The 20,668-nt window shown below is 44.7% G+C and overlaps 1 protein-coding gene across 1 annotated transcript; it reads left to right on the forward strand.

Annotated features, from left to right (window-relative positions):
* The first annotated feature begins 624 nt into the window (after positions 1-624).
* Positions 625-13,614, forward strand: LOC115866560 (cilia- and flagella-associated protein 337-like). Its single transcript, XM_060288263.1, is given in 11 exon segments — positions 625-698; positions 979-1,113; positions 1,234-1,319; positions 2,191-2,297; positions 6,603-6,709; positions 7,150-7,189; positions 7,191-7,230; positions 8,540-8,594; positions 9,324-9,369; positions 10,660-10,719; positions 13,378-13,614. Coding segments are annotated over 11 exon segments (987 nt in total).
* Positions 13,615-20,668: the final 7,054 nt, after the last annotated feature.

Consider the following 20,668-nt stretch of genomic DNA (forward strand, 5'->3'; position numbering starts at 1 on the left):
CCAACTCTACTCTTCCTAGCAGCTCCAGCCAGAAAAACCTAAAGGAAGGACACAGACTGACCAGGCTCAGATCCTTTGTCCAGGTCTTACAGTCAGAGAAGCAGTTCTCTTCACAGAAGATAGGAGTGTGCTGGACAGACAGTAGCTACATCCGGGGTGCTTAATTTATTGTAGCTGTTTTTATTTGGGGGACGTCACTATGAAGAGCTTCTCCCTACCTTTTCCTTTCACTGACCTTGTCAGGGTCCCTCCATAGCATCCCAACTGAGATCACTCTTCCCAGGCTCCAGAATTCCCTCTGTCCTCCCCTCATCAGAACCCTCTTTCTCTCAGTAATGTTAGCTCATGAACTGAGAAGAAATTAACAAGTACATGGATTCCCATTGTGGTACAAGTGACTGATAAGAAGGATGTGTGTTACCTTTCTACCAGTAGGAAATTGTCCTAGAAGCCCCAGGGTCTGCTTATTCAGTCCTAAGGCACCAGCCTACTTGCAGTCCGTCAGCTGCAGTGGTGCTCACATCCAAGACCCCATCCCCCAAGCAGGGCAGCCACCCAGGGACACACAGGGGCACTGCCAGGCCATCATTACAGCCAGGCCTGGAGGCAGGCTCCTCACTCAAGATGCCAAAGCAGCCAGCTGAAAACCGGGAACGTCAGTCAATCAAACTTCTCTTTGTTCTACGTGATATCGCCGTGTAGGACAAACAGCCCGTTGGATTCATTTTCTTTCTTTCCTTTTTTGGACCCAAGTATCTGAAATTCCACCTCATGGAAAAAACAGCCGCATTTCTAGCGCCAGCACTTAGGTGCCAGATACCGTCTGCCGATCCCCGCTCTGTCACTCGGGAGCCCGTGATCTTGACCAAGTGAGCCGACCCTCCTCAGCCTCCTGCTGTTTCCTCATCTGTGAAGTGGGCAGACTGTGGTCCCGAAAGTTCTAATCGTCCTCATGCCAAGTCCTGTTCTTCCTTGAAGAGGATTCACCCACACCAAGAATCTTCTGGCACTCAGTCTGAGGTTTCAGAGCTCCCAGATGTCTACTAGTGGCCCAGGCTTATGGCTGACCGTCGCAGGGCACTACAGAGAGCGAAGCCTGACCACCAACATTCGGTTAGTCGGTGCCTACTGCATGCCAGCCTCCTCCAGACATTCTACGTCCTTTCTCACACTTCCTCTTCACAAAATTTCCATAAAGGATTCCATTTTACAGATGAGGAAATGAGTTCAAAGGACTTGGGTGGCTTCACTCCAAGGGCTGTCCGTTCTGTGTGCTGACCTCCCAGACGTGGCTCCGGGGACAAAGTCCAAGAGCACAGGTGGGTCCTTTGCACCTGGGTACTCATAGGAGGCATGCTGCAGGGCCCCCCCGGGACCTGGCCTGGCCTCGTCCCTGCTGTGAGGGAGAAGCGCTGCCATTCAGGCTTGAGCACTGCCATTCAGAATGGGATGATATGGTTTGTGTGTGTTGGGGGGAAGACAGACATTAATAGGGAATAAGGTCCACTCTGCAATCTCACGAAATCACACTCCTCCTACCCCAACAAGGAGACGCGGTATCAGTTTTCAGGGTTAGTGGCTACTCTTCATTGCACGTCCATTATGTTATGTGAGGTTCTGTGCTAAGGACGTTACATCAGCCCTCCCTATCCATGGGTTCTGCATCAGCACATTCAACCAACCATGGATAGAAAAAAAAATTATTTTTGATTCCAGAAGTTTCCAAAAAGCTGAAGTTGAATTTGCCACATACTGGCAACTATATACATAGCATTTAAATTGTAGTGGATGTTATAAGTAATCTGGAGATGTATATGAAAGGATGTGCATAGGTTATATGCAAATACTATGCCATTTTATATAAGGGACTGGAGCATCCGTGGATTTTGGTATTCTAGGGGTTCCTCAAACCAATCCCCCATAGATATGGAGGTACCACTGTATATATGTTTTCTCATCTAATCCTCAAAACAATGCTTTCAAGTAGATACCATTATCCCCATTTAACAGACAAGAAAATTACAGTTTTGAGCAGCTGAGTGACTTGCCCAAGGTCACAGACCCATCATTTGAACTCAAGACTACGCTCTTAACCATTCTTTAATAAAGCAATCGATGCCTCATCCTGGGTATGCGTGTCACATACTCAGTTTGGGTTTTCATTCTCTCTCTCTCTCTGTTTTTCACAAGCAAGGTCTCCCCTTGAGCCTCACCCAGTGGCTTCCCACAAAGAGCCCACAGTGTGCTGCCAGTACAACCCCACCTTCAGGCAGGTGGTCAGCTACTTGGAAGCATCTGTAAGTGTCAAATCTTGGTCTCTTTAGCAATGATGTATTTGCAGGTGTGGTCCCACTGTCTTCACCTCGGTGGGGATCAGAGTGTTCTGGGGACCTTCTGTCCCTGGAAATAGAGAATGGGTGGTTCAGTTCTACTTTGCTGATCACCTAGTAGTGTTCGGACACTCTTATGTGAACGCCACATGGAAGAGCTCACAGATTCTGCGGGGGCTTGTGGTGTGAGTGATTTGGAAGGACCGTCTGGTCCTGTGGAAAGGTATTATTTCAAGGCGATTTTCTTGCGTGGTGTAGGATGATCAATTCAACGACCCTAATCCACTGTAACTCTAATCCAGGAAGGAGGGCTCGTGAGGACCATGTTGGCCCCAGCCTAGAGGACCGGCACAGTGTCTAGTCCACAGGAGGGACCATAATCAGTAATCACTGCTCCTTGAATAAGGAACTAGAGCAGGGAAACACGCACATCCCATAACTCATGTTCTCCTGTCCTTGTGGTAACGGGAGGGCACATCCCAAATACACCCACGACGCTGAAAAGTTCTGAAAGCTTCTAATATTCAGTTCAGTTACTTCCTGCATCAGTGGCCTGGCTTCCAGCATCGCAAGTGAGTGTCCTGGGCCATGTGGCCGCGCCCTCTTTCATTTTTCCTGCCAGAGCCTGACACACCCTGTCTTTAGGATTTACAGCATCGGGGACATCACAGCCCAGACACGTCCTCTTCACGTGCACACTTACTTGAGCTGCACTCCCAGTGACACTCGACTGTCTTTGCATCTGTTCTTGTCTAGCTTCTGCTCCAGAAATTAGCGGTCACCCATGGTTAAATACCAAAAGAAGTAGATCAAACAGTTTTTATGATGACTCAGTCTCAATTCATCTCAAAGAAGGCGGGTTCCTGCATAGTTTGGGTTCAAACTTGTAAAGAAGCATTTATCCTCCAAATTTATCAGAGTCACCTCTGAGTCCAAGGAAGCCAACCTCTTCACCTACTCAGCATCCTGCACATTCCTGCCCCTGGCTCTGTGCAACCTTTTCTCATCTCCACCCCAGAATTTCCTGCTTCCTCCTCTTTTCTTTTTTCTTTTTTTTTTTTTTTTTACATATTTATTGGAGTATAATTGCTTTACAATGGTGTGTTAGTTTCTGCTTTATAACAAAGTGAATCAGTTATACATATACATATGTTCCCATATCTCTTCCCTCTTGCATCTCCCTCCCTCCCACTCTCCCTATCCCACCCCTCTAGGTGGTCACAAAGCACCGAGCTGATCTCCCTGTGCTATGCGGCTGCTTCCCACTAGCTATCTATTTTATGTTTGGTAGTGTATATATGTCCATGCCACTCTCTCGCTTTGTCACAGCTTACCCTTCCCCCTCCCCATTCCTCCTCTTTTCTTACATACACCTGAGCAATCCTTCAAGGTCAAACTCAAGTCCTCTCTGTGCCAGGAAACACTTGCCTTCACCGCCCTGACTCATGCAGGCACCTCCCACTTCCTGATGACTCACAGTTAGTGCCTCTCATGGCTGCTGGGGTGTGTTCTCACCTGCCCTGCTCTGTTTCACCTGTGTGAGCCTCGCCTCTGAACAATTTCTGCAGGCACTTGAGAGCAGGGATCAGAGCATCTATGTTTCCCTCTTCTTTCCTTCTTGATCTCTCAAAACCGTTCTTATTCTTTAAGGCACAACTCAGATACCAGCTCCTCTAAGAAAGCATCCTAGATCCCCTCCCACACCCAGGCAGAATGAATGGCTCCGTTAGCATCTGGGCTCCTAATTCCATGGTAACACAGTCTGTCTCCCTCAATAGCATTATTTTGATATGCACGTCTCCCCCAGCGGTGGGTGGTAGGTAGGTGTTGAATTGAGATATAAACACCCTCACAGCTATTATACTGTATTAGGCACATGCTGGTAATAAACTCTCCAATACTTACTGAATTAAATTATTGATTTGAGTGTTCGCTCACCTTGCAGATCTGTTGCTGTGTGAAATCTCTGGATCATCATCATGCCGACCGTCACAATTCATGACATCCAAACCACATTACACTTGATATTTGTGGAGGAGAGAATATAGTCCAAGATCTCGATGAAGCCTGAATTTACGAATACCACTATACCACACTGTGTTCATTCAGTTGTATAAGCAGAGTGCTAGGGACCACCGACCTTGCCTCTGAAAATCCTTGTAAACTGTAAAATGAAAATTAATAAATGCTCGATTAAATGTTTACAGCACATTACTTATGAGCTGCAACTTAACACACACATAGTTATATGTAATACCAAAGTTTATAAGAATAACAATTTTTTATCAACTGAGCTTAAAACTGTATTCTTTAAATTATTTTAAAATTTGCTAGCAAAATTCTATTATATTTAATTGGGGACATGGTTGCATTTTAATATATTTAAATAGATGGGATCTCCAAAAGGAAGAACAACATGGGGCAGTGAAATTCTTTTTTTTTAATATTTATTTATTTATTTGGCTCCGCTGGGTCTTAGTTGCGGCATGCGGGATCTAGTTCCCTAACCAGGGATAGAACCCGGGCCCCCTGCATTGGGAGCACGGAGTCTTAACCACTGGACCACCAGGGAAGTCCCTGGGACAGTGAAATTCTTAAAGGAGCCCTGCTATGGCATGAAATTCCCTCCACAAAATGTAAGTGAGGTAGGTATACCTGAAAAGTATACACAGCACCTCTAGACTTTTCTTGATTCTGTACATAGAACCCTAAAGTCATTTTCAGAGATGTTTCCCTTGCTGACTTCAGTCTTCAATCTTTTCACTTCCATTACCAGCAGTAGCAAGTGGCTTTCTTGGGGAAATAAAAAAAAAATTTAAAAAAAAAAGCTGTGTTTAATCACACAGCAGCAAGGCAGGTCCTCCCTCGGGTGTTGATCCTTTGTTGTCCGCCCAGCTCATGCTCTGTCTGCTCATTCGTCCACGCCATCAGGTACTTAAATCAATTCTGGATCTCAACCATATCACAAATCACTGCATGTTATGGAACTCTGGGATATTTGCAAAGATTGAAACCGCTAAAGTAAAGTAAAGATTAAAACCACTAAAGTAACACTAAGCATTTACTGAAATACTCAGAAGAACAGATGAACGCCCCTGAGCTGTACACACCCCTGGGAACGCTGGCCTTATAGAAGGACAGAGGAAAGGAAGCAAAGTGTACCCTACTGATCTCAGCAACTTGCAGTCAACAACAGTGCTGTCTGGTTTTTGGCTTGGAGACCCAGAAGTTCCTCTAATGTCAATGGGGCAGCCTTTTTTACAAAGTGGCAGGCTAGAAGGACCGTTCAATAGTCTTGAGAAAGAGTGCTGTCCTCAAGCGTTTCTCCTCTGACGCTGTCACTGCCTCTGGGTGCAGGATCCAGAAAGTCTGCCCCAGAGGACGTCCTTCCTGGGGGGGCAGGGGGCACCTACCCCAACCAGTCATGACAGATGCTATTCACGTCCCTTTAAAGATGATTCTCATTCAAAAGCTGCTCAAAGGTTGGAGCTAAAAGAAAGTAACTACAAGACTGGAACGAGTTGGACTGAGTGAAGTCTTAAAGCTGAGGGTTTAAATAGCCTCCCCAGAAAATGGGTCATCTATCCATTCAGCTTTGCTTTGATGGTGAATAAATTTTGCTGCTCAAAATTCAATCCACACCTATCTTCTCTGAGTCTAGGTGGCCAGGAGATTTTCATCCAATATTTCTAAATTTTCTAATCTTCTCAGAGAGTGCTATAGACTGAATTGTGTTTCCCCCAAATTCATGTGTTGAAGTCCTAACGCCCAGTACCTCAGAATGTGTCTGTATTTGGAGATGGAGTCTTTAAAGAGGTCATCAACTTAAAATGAAGCTGTTAGGGTGGGCCCTAATCCAGTCTGACTGGTCTTGTTAGAGCCAGAGGAAATGTAGACACATAAAGAGATGCTGGGTTGCACAGGCACAGAGGAAAGAGCTTGTGAGGACACGGTGAGAAGGCGGCCATCCGCAAGCCAAGGAGAGACGCCTCAGAAGAGACCAAACCCTGCTGGCAACTTGATCGTGGACGTCCAGGCTCCAGAACTGTGAGAAAATAAATGTCTGTTGTTTGAGCTCCCCAGTCTATGGTATTTTCTTATTGCAGCCCTAGCTAATGAATACACTCAGGTAACCAACTTGTATTCAAAGTACGGAAACTTTTGGGGTAAACTTTCATCTTTCATATCTATGACACTAGACCTCTAAATGCAAATTCTCTTCAATTTGATGGCCAGTGTCTCCAGGCTACTTTTTCCAACTTCCTGATACAGGTGGTGAAAGTATGGGACTTTGAAACAGGAATACTGTTGTGCGATTTTATTGAGGCTCAAGGCAATGCTGGAATCCGTTGTCTGACCTTTGACTCCAGTGGAAGAGGGTATGTGCCTTCTCCAGAATCTTTTATTTAAATTTTATTTATTTATTTTATTTATTTATTGTTGGCTGCATTGGGTCTTCGTTGCTGTGCGCGGGCTTTCTCTAGTTGTGGCGAGCGAGGGCTTCTCCTCGTTGTGGTGTGCGGGCTTCTCATTGTGGTGGCTTCTCTTGTTGCGGAGTGTGGGCTCTAGGTGTGTGGGCTTCAGTAGTTGTGGCACGCGGGCTCAGTAGTTGTGGCACGTGGGCTCAGTAGTTGTGGCGCACGGGCTTAGTTGCTCTGCAGCACGTGGGATCTTCCCCGATCAGGGCTCGAACCCGTGTCCCCTGCATTGGCAGGCGGGTTCTTAACCACTGTGCCACCACGGAAGTCCCGCCAGAATCTTTTACCGTTAGGCAGGGTGACCCCGACATGCAGTCATGACGAGGGTCTCTGTTTCCTAGTCTAGTTACTGGGGGCAGAGATGGCTGTCTGAAAATATGGGAGCTACAACAACGGACCTTGTCTTCACACCTGGAAACATGGTGAGTCACCTCCTACCAAAGGTCCCCATAAAATAATAATGCAAGATTAGGCATTTGTAGTAAGTGTAGAAGAAATCAAATGAGATAAAATCTAGGATGCATGTAACAGTCCTACATCCTTTTTCTCTGGCATTTCATTGCCAGTGACTCTAAACTTCTATGTAGGAAGGACATACATTATATATATGTTTGTTCTCCCATCTATAGCCCATGCATTTGTTCCCTCACTGCGTGGTATAGGCCTCATTTCTTAAAAGAGTTTAGCTTTTTAAAACATTTAAAAAATCACATAAGTCAAACATCACAAAGTCTAGATGAACTAAAAGCTACTCTCTTTTGTGTGTCATTGTGATTTTTTTCAAGGCTGCTTATTCCATTTGTTCATGTGCTGTGTCCGTTCTTGGTAAAATTTCCGCAGTTCTGGCCTGTGAAACTATGGAGAAGATCAGAGGCAAACTTTCTTCAACTATCAGTACAAATGAAGTCCAAGTAAATAAGATAAAAATTACTCAGAGTAGGTGGGCTTCCCTGGTGGCGCGGTGGTTGGGAGTCTGCCTGCCAATGCAGGGGACATGGGTTCGAGCCCTGGCGTGGGAGGATCCCACATGCCGCGAAGCAACTAGGCCCGTGAGCCACAACTACTGAGCCTGCGCGTCTGGAGCCTGTGCTCCGCAACAGGAGAGGCCACGATAGTGAGAGGCCCGCGCACCGCAATGAAGAGTGGCCCCCACTTGCCACACCTAGAGAAGGCCCTCGCGCAGAAAGGAAGACCCAACACAGCCAAAAATAAATAAATAAAATAATGAATACATAACTACTTAAAAAACAAATTACTCAGAGTAGGGACTTCCCTGGTGGTCCAGTGGTTAAGACTCCGTGCTTCCACAGCAGGGGGCACGGGTTGGATCCCTGGTCTGGTAACTAAGATCCCGCACGCCTAACGGCTCTGCCAAAAAATAAAAATTACACAGAGTAATGAGTGTGTGATTCCTAGTTCTGCCTTTGACCTCATGCATTCTTTTGCTCATTCACTCAGTCAGTAAGGGCCAGGAACTGTGCAAGGTCCTGTCAGGAAGAAGGTGAGCCTCTTCCCATAGCTGAGCGAGGGCTTCATCAGCCTTTTAGGGCAGTGAAAGTGGCATCAGCTGTGTTTTGATGGCTTGAAAGACACCTAACTGTGGTCTGAAAACTAAAAAGTAAGTGCTGAAGTTTCCCCAGTCATCAGTTGGGTTAAGTCAATATATGTAAACTGACTCAAGAACTAATAAAGAAAAATGCTTACTCTAAGTTGATAATATTATCTTTCTAGATGAAAAGCAAAGTGAAGTCTGTGATTATACCTACTTGAAGTTAAGCCAAAATAAGTGAGTTCCAGTCAGCTTGAATATGAGGGTCATCTTGGAGATTTAGTGGGACATATTTTTCGATACAAACTTTGTCCTGGAGGAGGACACCAAGATACTAAAGGGAATTTTCCGGAAGCAAATGTGTCAAAGAATTCCCCAAATTGTGGTTGCTCCCTGATGGCAATTTAGGCAACTAGCCTCTTCCAGAATATTAGAAACAATTCTCTGCACATTTTGATAATGGTTTAGAGGTAGAGATAGGAAACAGGGTATCTCTCCACCGAATGCTTTATTAAGGGATAAATCACAAGCTAGGGTAGTTAAATTCAGCAGCCGTAAGTCAAAGAATAAAAATCCAATAAATTCTCTCCTGAACATGAAAATGTTAAAAACAATCCTTGATCAGTTTCTGTTTGTGCCCTTGCCTCTGTGGTTCAGCCATGCTCTCGGGATCAAATAATCCTCCGGAAGGCAAGCTGCTCTGAGCAGACCATGAAAACAAACCAGGGTATCCTGTTTCTGTTCCCTAATCCTTTAAGAACCACTTAAAAAACTGAGCCTAGTTTATCAAATCACATTTTATCTTGCTCTTCCTAAAAAACAGAAGCGGTGATTTTCTTGTTCTCTTCATTTATCACACCGACACAGCAAAATGAGGCCACAGTACTGATTCTATGCAAAAATTAAACAGATGATAAGCTAAAGTAAATGTAAAAAGCTAAAATGTAATAGTCTGTATTGTTCTAGGTGTATCATAGCTGTTGGATGGGATAGAAGAATAAATGTGTACTTTGTAAGTGAAATGTACAAAATTATGATATTTCAAAACCCTGCTTCAGACTGACATGCTTCTCCCCACCCCCATGCCCTGTTGATTCTTTTCTCACTAAAAACAGATTTTGGAGAAATTCTTTATACCTCTATCTGGTATAAGCTAAGCAATGATATGGGCAAAAGAGTTTCCTCCTTCCCTCTCTCCCCCTTTCCCTCCCATCTTTCTTTCCTCCCTCCCTTTAAAAAACCTTTTTAGTATTTGTTTCAGTTTTTTAAATTCTTTTCTATGGGAAGAAGTGTAATGACTCTGTACCCAATTCCGACACGTGGAGGTTTTTCCCACACCAACAAGCAATTCTCCGACACCAGCTGGTACCCTACAATTCCACTCAATTCTGACTCTATCTATCTGGAGAGAGCATCAGATTCCACGGGGTCAGGGTTCAGTCCTACAAGACACAAGACTCCTGCCCCCCTCCCCTCTGTCCTGCCCCGCAGACACCATTTGCAAGTCCTGTCCAACTGGCTATAGATCAGAGGTTCCAACAACGCCCTCCTTGGGTTATATTAATTTTCTAGAGCATCTCACAGAACTTAGAGAAATATTTCACTTACTGGATTTTCCTCCCACCTTGTCTTTATGCCGTAGTCCCTGTCTAAATGGGAAGAGGAGATGAAATGCCATCCATAAGCATCTCTGTGGAAAAAAAAAATCTTTTTTTATGGCTTAGAGATGGGAAAAGGGATTAAGAGACAGGGGAAGATGAAAATGCTGACTACAACTACGTTTTAAATCTACCTGTGGCATTTATGTCCCCTGCTTGCTCTGCGGGGTGGTCCTGGATTTCCAAAGCCTTTAAACATGGTAAGTTCTTTATTCATTTGAAAGTATGCTGTATGTCAGAGCCTAAGCCTAGCACCCTCCGATGATTTGAGACATGACTGCCTGAGAGGTCTTGGCGTTGAATTTGTCCTTTGGTATTACAGGTTCCTGGGCTGACGGCTTTTGTTTTAGCTCATGCATCGCTACGGGTCTTATTACAGAGGCGAAACTATGCAGACCATCCGAGAAGAGCTTGTCAGTTGGCATATGATTTGCTGAAACGCAATCACCCAAACGTCAGGAGTGGATTGCTGTTTATTCCCACTGGCACTCGGGGAATTTGCTTTGACATTTCAAAAATCTGCATCACTGATGGGGTGAGGGGTAGGGCTGTAAAATGTGCCAACGCCTCTCTCTGAAATCGTGAGTGTGTTGGCAGCTCATTTTACTGCTTGTACAACATCTCCTGTTTGGCTTTGGATACAGGACACACCTTGTGACTTTCACCACTTCCGGAAGCCAAAGCCACACTGGCAGGATGACGTGGTGAGCCCTGGTCCCCTGTCCGACTCTCCATCCAAACAGTGACACTTGATGGGGATGTCCTTCACTCCTGGGGCTCACCCCTATTCTTCTGGGCCTGCCTAGGGTGGTCACAGCATCTCAAGAGCCTCTGCTGTGGGGGGATTCATGATTGGGGTCCAGGTAGAGTAAGGAGCACTGAGCTCCAGGCAGCTGCCTCTGCTCCAGGAAGAGTGATGGCCTTTGTTCAGACTGGGGCAGGAGGCCGAGGAGGAAATCCCCACAGTTCTCCTTGAGCTCAGCCTGGAGCCCTGTAGTGTAGGAATGACAGCCCAGGATGTGACGCATGTGACTTTCTTCAAAGAAGCATCCACTTCCTGCTTCTGTTTGGCATGCAAAACTGTATGTATTCACTCTGCCATCCTTGGGTGGCCAGAGAACCTGGCAGATGACATTCCTGCTGCCCTGTGGCTTGTTAGGGGCTCATAACCAGGGGACTTCTTGCGATTCTTATTAGCCCCCAACTTTCTACAGCTTCCCAGGGTTGAATGATCTCCCTCAAAACTGTCTGGATGTCAAGCCATGAAGACAAGCAGTAAGAAAGGAAGGTCACTGTGCACAACCATTTCCCACCACCTAGCCGTACCTTATGCCTCTGCAAATATTCCAAAAGCCACAAGTCACTAGAATACAAACTCAATGAAGACAGACCTTGTCTGTTTTCTCCACTGTATTCCCGGGATGTAGCTCAGGGCCTGGTTTATAGTAGCTGCCCAACTAATACGCTTCCATTCAACCAGCATGTGTCAAATGTGGGCCCAGCCTGTGCTGTTCACTGAACATCAGTGACGAGCAAAGTGGTCATCACACGATCCCTGCCTTCATGGAGTTTGCAGATGAGTGATTGTTTTTTTGTTTTTTTTTGGTTTTTTTGCGGTACGCGGGCCTCTCACTGTTGCGGCCTCTCCTGTTGCAGAGCACAGGCTCCGGACGCGCAGGCTCAGTGGCCATGGCTCACGGGCCCAGCCGCTCCGCAGACTGGGGCACGAACCCATGTCCCCTGCATCGGCAGGCGGACTGTCAACCACTGCGCTACCAGGGAAGCCCTGGATGAGTGATTGTTGAGTGAAAGAACAGAATTTGCAGAAAATGTCCCCAGGAAAGCCATGGCCATTGCAAGGGCAGAAGTCATGCAAGAGTCAGTGAAGTGTTAGTTCATTCAAATGTTTTTTCAGTCACTTATCAATTCTTTCAACCCCCTATTTATCAAGCACTGACATAGTGCCATCCTTAGTGGGTAGGCACAGAAAATACAAACATGAATAAAATGTGATTCCTGGCCCAGAATCTCACAGACTGGCAAGGAGATAAACTAAGGAAGTAATCATCATACGATGCAACAGATGATATAATAATGTATTAGTTAATGTAATAATGTTTTAATAATAATATAAAATGCTGGAGAAACCCAGAGGTGGGAACTACTAACTTTTGCTCTAACATTGTACAGGATATTAAAAGATTACTAGGATTTTTCTGGGAGGCCAAGGTAGGGAAAGGCAGTCTAGATGAGGGGAAAGGAGGAGAGCGTGAACCAAGTCTGGAAGCCTGAGAAGCATGTTGTTTGGAAGGACTATGAATATTTTGAGGGGCTGGAGGACCAGGTACAGGAGGGAAGTGAGCTTGGAAAGCTAATCAGAACCTGAAAGCCGTGCCAAGGCACGTAAACTTCATTCCGCAGGCAGTGGGGCCAGGGAAGGAGAAGCCCAGACACAAGCACTCACAGATTTCAGAAGGAGGCAAGATTTGGAGACATAAGATCGTGGGGAGGAGAGGGCCACTGACCTGCTCTTTTCCAACTGTCCTACCCACCGTCCTCCCAGCTGCTTTCAAGCAGAAGGGGCTTCTTAGGTGACCACGGATAGGTCCTCAAGGGACTCTCTGTAGGAAGTACCTGAGGGCAAGGGAGAAAGATCTTTACAGCCCTGGGAAAAACAAATTCTTTTCACAAAGAAACTGTACCCCGGTGAGAAAGTTGAAAGGATAATGGCCAGGGACTCTTTGAACTCTGCAGCACTGGTCTCAAAAACAAAAACATTTTCATTTCGTTTCTTATCTTTCTTAAGGATCCATATACATAAATCCTCCTTTCAAGGAGAATAGGCAATTCCAATTCCTAACAGCACTTGTAAGCCACAGTGCGGGGCAGATGGGAGCCCTGGAGGAATTGAGTTTAGGGACTCCACACCCCGGAATGTAGACCTGGGGCTCTTGGGAGGCCAGACCCCCTTGGCCAGTGCTTGGGTTCCATTGTCACATTACCATCAAGATTTCAGCCCCGAAGAGGGTTCCTTGTGAATAACCTCCTTGCCAGCATTATGGGGAGGTAAGGAAGATGCTAGGAGTAACACCTCCCTGGGGAAGGTGATAAAACTGCCCCAAGGAGACGCAGCACCTCTCTGGCTGACCTGTAAGCAGACTCCTACCTGGAGGGATGCCCCTGACCCCCAGGACTGGGCCGGGCCACCAGGTTCCGCAAGAGTCCTTAATGGGGGGCAGCCACAGGAGGGGCCCCTCTGTCTCCTCTGTCTTAGGCATCCAATGAAGGGGAGCGAGCTGTGGGTGACTGGGGACTGGCTTTCTTACTCTGTCCCTCTCTGTCTCTCTCTCTCTCTTTCCCAGAACCACGGGCAAAAGGAGGACATCCTCTGTGTAGCTCAATGCCCGCCTATTCTCCTTGCCACCTCCAGCTACGACGGGGAGATTATCATTTGGAATGTCATCTCAGGGCACATGCACTGCAAGCTGAATACCCCCAGCCCCTGTGATGGCACAGAATATGGAGAACGTAGGGGCAGGGCGGCCTCCACAGCCACTGTGCCCAGGCCCGCAGCCTCTGACTCCTGGCATGTTGTCTAAAGGAAACTCAGTTCTGGACTGCTTCCCGGTTATAAGGGACTGGCCTAGTTTCAGGCATAACTTGTCAGATGGAGATTGCCAGAGCTGGGGGGGTGGGGGGGCGGAGCTTGAGAGTTCAACTAGCTCAATCCACATCTCCAGGCACCCATCCATCAAAGCCCATCTCACATTCACCTGAAACTAACACAACATTGTAAATCAACTATACTCCAATACACTATGGAGAACAGTATGGAGTTCCTTAAAAAAATAAAAACAGAACTACCGTATGACCCAGCAATCCCACTACTGGGCATATACCCTGAGAAAACCATAATTCAAAAAGAGCCATGTACCAAAATGTTCACTGCAGCTCTATTCACGATAGCCAGGACATTGAAGCACCCTAAATGTCCATCAACAGATGAATGCATAAAGAAGATGTGGCACATATACACAATGGAATATTACTCAGGTATAAAAAGAAACGAAATTGAGTTATCTGTAGTGAGGTGGATGGACCTAAAGTCTGTCATACAGAATGAAGTAAGTCAGAAAGAGAAAAAGAGGCTTCCGGGAAGATGGCGGAAGAGTAAGACGCGGAGATCACCTTCCTCCCCACAGATACACCTGAAATACATCTACACGTGGAACAACTCCTACAGAACACCAACTAAACGCTGGCAGAAGACCTCAGACCTCCCAAAAGGCAAGAAACCCCCCACGTACCTGGGTAGGGCAAAAGAAAAATGAATAAACAGAGACAAAAGGATAGGGACGGGGCCTGCACCAGTGGAAGGGAGCCGTGAAGGACGAAAGGTTCCCACACACTAGAAGCCCCTTCGCGGGCGGAGACTTCGGGTGGCGGAAGGGGGAAGCTTCGAAGCCGCGGAGGAGAGCACAGCCACAGGGGTGCGGAGGGCAAAGCGGAGAGATTCCCGCACAGAGGATCGGTGCCAACCATCACTCACCAGCCCGAGAGGCTTGTCTGCTCCCCCGCCGGGGCGGGCGGGGCTGGGAGCTGAGGCTCGGGCTTCGGTCGGAGCGCAGGGAGAGGACTGGGGTTCGCGGCGTGAACACAGCCTGAAGGGGGCTAGTGCGCCACGGCTAGCCGGGAGGGAGTCCGGGGAAAAGTCTGGACCTGCCGAAGAGGCAAGAGACTTTTTCTTACCTCTTTGTTTCCTGGTGCGCGAGGAGAGGGGATTACGAGCGCTGCTTAAAGGAGCTCCAGAGACGGGCGCGGCTAAAAGTGCGGAACCCAGAGACGGGCGGGAGACGCTAAGGCTGCTGCTGCCGCCACCAAGAAGCCTGTGTGCGAGCGCAGGTCACTCTCCACACCCCTCTTCCGGGGAGCCTGTGCAGCCCGCCACTGCCAGGGTCCCGGGATCCAGGGACAACTTCCCCGGAAGGACGCACGGCGCGCCTCAGGCTGGTGCAACGTCACGCCGGCGCAACGTCACGCTGGCCTCTGCCGCCGCAGGCGCGCCCCGCCCTCCATGCCCCTCCCTCCCCGCGGCCTGAGTGAGCCAGAGCCCCCAATCAGCTGCTCCTTTAACCCCATCCTGTCTGAGCGAAGAACAGACGCCCTCCAGCGACCTACACGCAGAGGCGGAGCCAAATCCAAAGCTGAGCCCCTGAGAGCTGTGAGAACAAAGAAGAGAAAGGGAACTATCTCTCTGCAGCCTCAGAGCAGCGGATTAAAGCTCCACAATCAACTTGATGTCCCTACATCGGTGGAATACCTGAATAGACAACTAATCATCCCAAATTGAGGAGGTGGACTTTGAGAGCAAGATTTATGATTTTTTCCCCTTTTCCTCTTTTTGTGAGTGTGTATGCGGATGCTTCTGTGTGAGATTTTGTCTGTATAGCTTTTCTTCCACCATTTGTCCTAGGGTTCTATCCATCCAGTTTTTTTTGTTTGTTTTTTTAATTTTTTTCTCCTAATAATTACTTTTTTATTTTAATAACTTTATTATATTTTACCTTACTTTATTTTATTTTACTTTATCTTTCTCTATTTTTTTCTTCCTTCCCTCCTTCCTTCCTTCCTTCCTCCCTCCCTCCTTTCTTTCTTTCTTTCTCTCTTTCTTTCTTTCTGCTTTTTCTCCCTTTTATTCTGAGCCGTGTGGATGAAAGGCTCTTGGTGCTGCAGCCAGGAGTCAGTGCTGTGCCTCTGAGGTGGGAGAGCCAACTTCAGGACACTGGTCCACAAGAGACCTCCCAGCTCCACATAATATCAAACGGTGAAAATATCCCAGAGATCTCCATCTCAACACCAGCACCCAGCTTCACTCAATGACCAGCAAACTACAGTGCTGGACATCCTATGCCAAACAACTAGCAAGACAGGAACACAACCCCACCCATTAGCAGAGAGGCTGCCTAAAATCATAATAAGTCCATAGGCACTCCAAAACACATCACCAGACGTGGACCTGCCCACCAGAAAGACAAGATCCAGCCTCATCCACCAGAACACAGGCACTAGTCCCCTCCACCAGGAAGCCTACACAACCCACTGAACCAACCTTAGCCACTGGGGACAGACACCAAAAACAACGGGTACTACGAACCTGCAACCTGCAAAAAGGAGACCCCAAACACAGTAAGATAAGCAAAACGAAAAGACAGAAAAATGCACAGCAGATGAAGGAGCAAGATAAAAACCCACCAGACCTAACAAATGAACAGGAAATAGGAAGTCTACCTGAAAAAGAATCCAGAATAATGATAGTAAAGATGATCCAAAATCTTGGAAATAGAATAGAAAAAATACAAGAAACATTTAACAAGGACCTAGAAAAACTAAAGAGCAAACAAACAATGATGAACAACACAATAAATGAAATTTAAAATTCTCTAGAAGGAATCAATAGCAGAATAACTGAGGCAGAAGAATGGATAAGTGACCTGGAAGATAAAACAGTGGAAATAACTACTGCAGAGCAGAATAAAGAAAAAAGAATGAAAAGAACTGAGGACAGTCTCAGAGACTTCTGGGACAACATCAAATGCACCAACATTCGAATTATAGGGGTCCCAGAAGAAGAGAAAAAGAAAGGGACTGAGAAAATATTTGAAGAGATTATAGTTGAAAACTTCCCTAATATGGAAAAGGACATAGTCTATCAAGTCCAGGAAGCGCACACAGAGAGTCCTATACAAGTAAAAACCAAGGAGAAACACGCCAAGACACATATTAATCAAACTATCAAAACTTAGATTCAAAGAAAAAATATTAAAAGCAGCAAGGGAAAAACAACAAATAACATACAAGGGAATCCCCATAAGGTTAACAGCTGCTCTTTCAGCAGAAACTCTGCAAGCCAGAAGGGACTGGCAGGACATATTTAAAGTGATGAAGGAGAAAAACCTGCAACCAAATTACTCTACCCATTAAGGATCTCATTCAGATTTGATGGAGAAATTAAAACCTTTACAGACAAGCAAAAGCTGAGAGAGTTCAGCACCACCAAACCAGCTTTACAACAACTGCTAAAGGAACTTCTCTAGGCAAGAAACACAAGAGAAGGAAAAGACCTACAATAACAAACCCAAAACAATTAAGAAAATGGTAATAGGAACATACATATCGATAATTACCTTAAATGTAAATGGACTAAATGCTCCCACCAAAAGACACAGATTGGCTGAATGGATATAAAAACAAGACCCATATATTTGCTGTCTACAAGAGACCCACTTCGGACCTAGAGACACATACAGACTGAAAGTGAGGGGATGGAAAAAGATATTTCATGCAAATGGAAACCAAAAGAAAGCTGGAGTAATAATTCTCATATCAGACAAAATAGACTTTAAAATAAAGACTATTAGAAAAGACAAAGAAGGACACTACATAATGATCAAGGGATCGATCCAAGAAGAAGATATAACAATTGTAAATATTTATGCACCCAACATAGGAGCACCTCAATACATAAGGCAAGTACTAACAGCCATAAAAGGCAAAATCGACAGTAACACATTCATAGTAGAGGACTTTAACACCCCACTTTCACCAATGGACACATCATCCAAAATGAAAATAAATAAGGAGACACAAGCTTTAAATGATACATTAAACAAGATGGACTTAATTGATATTTATAGGACATTCCATCCAAAAACAACAGAATACACATTTTTCTCAAGTGCTCATGGAACATTCTCCAGGATAGATCATATCTTGGGTCACAAATCAAGCCTTGGTAAATTTAAGAAAATTGAAATTGTATCAAGTATCTTTTCCGACCACAACGCTATGAGACTAGATATCAATTACAGGAAAAGATCTGCAAAAAATACAAACACATGGAGGCTAAACAATACGTGACTTAATAGCGAAGTGATCACTGAAGAAATAAAAAAATACCTAGAAACAAATGACAATGGAGACACGACGACCCAAAATCTATGGGATGCAGCAAAAGCAGTTCTAAGAGGGAAGTTTATAGCAATACAATCCTACCTTACGAAACAGGAAACATCTCGAATAAACAACCTAACCTTGTACCTAAAGCGATTAGAGAAAGAAGAACAAAAAAACCCCAAAGTTAGCAGAAGGAAAGAAATCATAAAGATCCGATCAGAAATAAATGAAAAAGAAATGAAGGAAACGATAGCAAAGATCAATAAAACTAAAAGCTGGTTCTTTGAGAAGATAAACAAAATTGATAAACCATTAGTCAGACTCATCAAGAAAAAAAGGGAGAAGACTCAAATCAATAGAATTAGAAGTGAAAAAGGAAAAGTAACAACTGACACTGCAGAAATACAAAAGATCATGAGAGATTACTACAAGCAGCTCTATGCCAATAAAATGGACAACCTGGAAGAAATGGACAGATTCTTAGAAATGCACAACCTGCCCAGACTGAATCAGGAAGAAATAGAAAATATGAACAGACCAATCACAAGCACTGAAATTGAAACTATGATTAAAAATCTTCCAACAAACAAAAGCCCAGGACCAGAAGGCTTCACAGGCGACTTCTATCAAACATTTAGAGAAGAGCTAACACCTATCCTTCTCAAACTCTTCCAAACTATAGCAGAGGGAGGAACACTCCCAAACTCATTGTACGAGCCCACCATCACCCTGATACCAAAACCAGACAGAGATGTCACAAAGAAAGAAAACTACAGGCCAATATCACTGATGAACATAGATACAAAAATCCTCAACAAAATACTAGCAAACAGAATCCAACAGCACATTAAATGGATCATACACCATGATCAAGTGGGGTTTATTCCAGGAATGCAAGGATTTTTCAATATACGCAAATCAATCAACGTGATACACCATATTAACAAATTGAAGGAGAAAAACCATATGATCATCACAATAGATGCAGAGAAAGCTTTCGACAAAATTCAACACCCGTTTATGATAAAAACCCTGCAGAATGTAGGCATAGAGGGAACTTTCCTCAACATAATAAAGGCCATATATGACAAACCCACAGCCAACATCGTCCTCAATGGTGAAAAACTGAAAGCATTTCCACTAAGATCAGGAACAAGACAAGGTTGCCCACTCTCACCACTCTTATTCAACATAGTTTTGGAAGTTTTAGCCACAGCAGTCAGAGTAGAAAAGGAAATAAAAGGAATCCAAATCGGAAAAGAAGAAGTAAAGCTGTCACTGTTTGCAGATGACATGATACTCTACATAGAGAATCCTAAAGATGCTACCAGAAAACTCCTAGAGCTAATCAATGAATTTGGTAAAGTAGCAGGATACAAAATTAATGCACAGAAATCTCTGGCATTCCTATACACTAATGATGAAAAATCTGAAAGTGAAGTCAAGAAAACACTCCCATTTACCATTGCAACAAAAAGAATAAAATATCTAGGAATAAACCTGCCTAGGGAGACAAAAGACCTGTATGCAGAAAACTATAAGACACTGATGATAGAAATTAAATATGATACAAATAGATGGAGAGATATACCATATTCTTGGATTGGAAGACTCAACATTGTGAAAATGACTCTACTACCCAAAGCAATCTACAGATTCAATGCAATCCCTATCAAACTACCACTGGCATTTTTCACAGAACTAGAACAAAAACTTTCACAATTTGTATGGAAACACAAAAGACCCTGAATAGCCAAAGCAATCTTGAGAACGAAATGTTCCTAGAGAAAGAAATTTTCCTAGAGAAATGGAAATAAAAACAAAAATAAACAAATGGGACCTAATGAAACTTCAAAGCTTTTGCACAGCAAAGCAAACCATAAACAAGACCAAAAGACAACCCTCAGAATGGGAGAAAATATTTGCAAATGAAGCAACTGACAAAGGATTAATCTCCAAAATTTATAAGCAGCTCATGCAGCTCAATAACAAACAAACAAACAACCCAATTCAAAAATGGTCAGAAGACCTAAATAGACATTTCTCCAAAGAAGATATACAGACTGCCAAGAAACACGTGAAAGAATTCTCAACATCATTAATCATTAGAGAAATGCAAATCAAAACTACAATGAGATATCATCTCACATCAGTCAGAATGGCCATCATCAAAATATCTAGAAACAATAAATGCTGGAGAGGGTGTGGAGAAAAGGGAACCCTCTTGCACTGCTGGTGGGAATGTAAATTGATACAGCCACTGTGGAGAACAGTATGAAGGTTCCTTAAAAAACTACAAATAGAACTACCATATGACCCAGCAATCCCACTACTGGGCATATATCCTGAGAAAACCATAATTCAAAAAGAATCATGTACCGAAATGTTCGTTGCAGCTCTATTTACAATAGCCGGCAGATGGAAACAACCTAAGTGTCCATCATCGGATGAATGGATAAAGAAGATGTGGCACATATATACAATGGAATATTACTCAGCCATAAAAAGAAATGAAATTGAGCTATTTGTAATGCGGTGGATAGACCTAGAGTCTGTCATACAGAGTGAAGTAAGTCAGAAAGAGAAAGACAAATACCGTATGCTAACACATATATATGGAATTTAAGGGGAAAAAATGTCATGAAGAACCTAGGAGTAAGACAGGAATAAAGACACAGACCTACTAGAGAATGGACTTGA

Source organism: Globicephala melas, chromosome 18 (assembly GCF_963455315.2).
Source record: "Globicephala melas chromosome 18, mGloMel1.2, whole genome shotgun sequence".
NCBI classification, from domain to species: Eukaryota; Metazoa; Chordata; class Mammalia; order Artiodactyla; family Delphinidae; genus Globicephala; species Globicephala melas.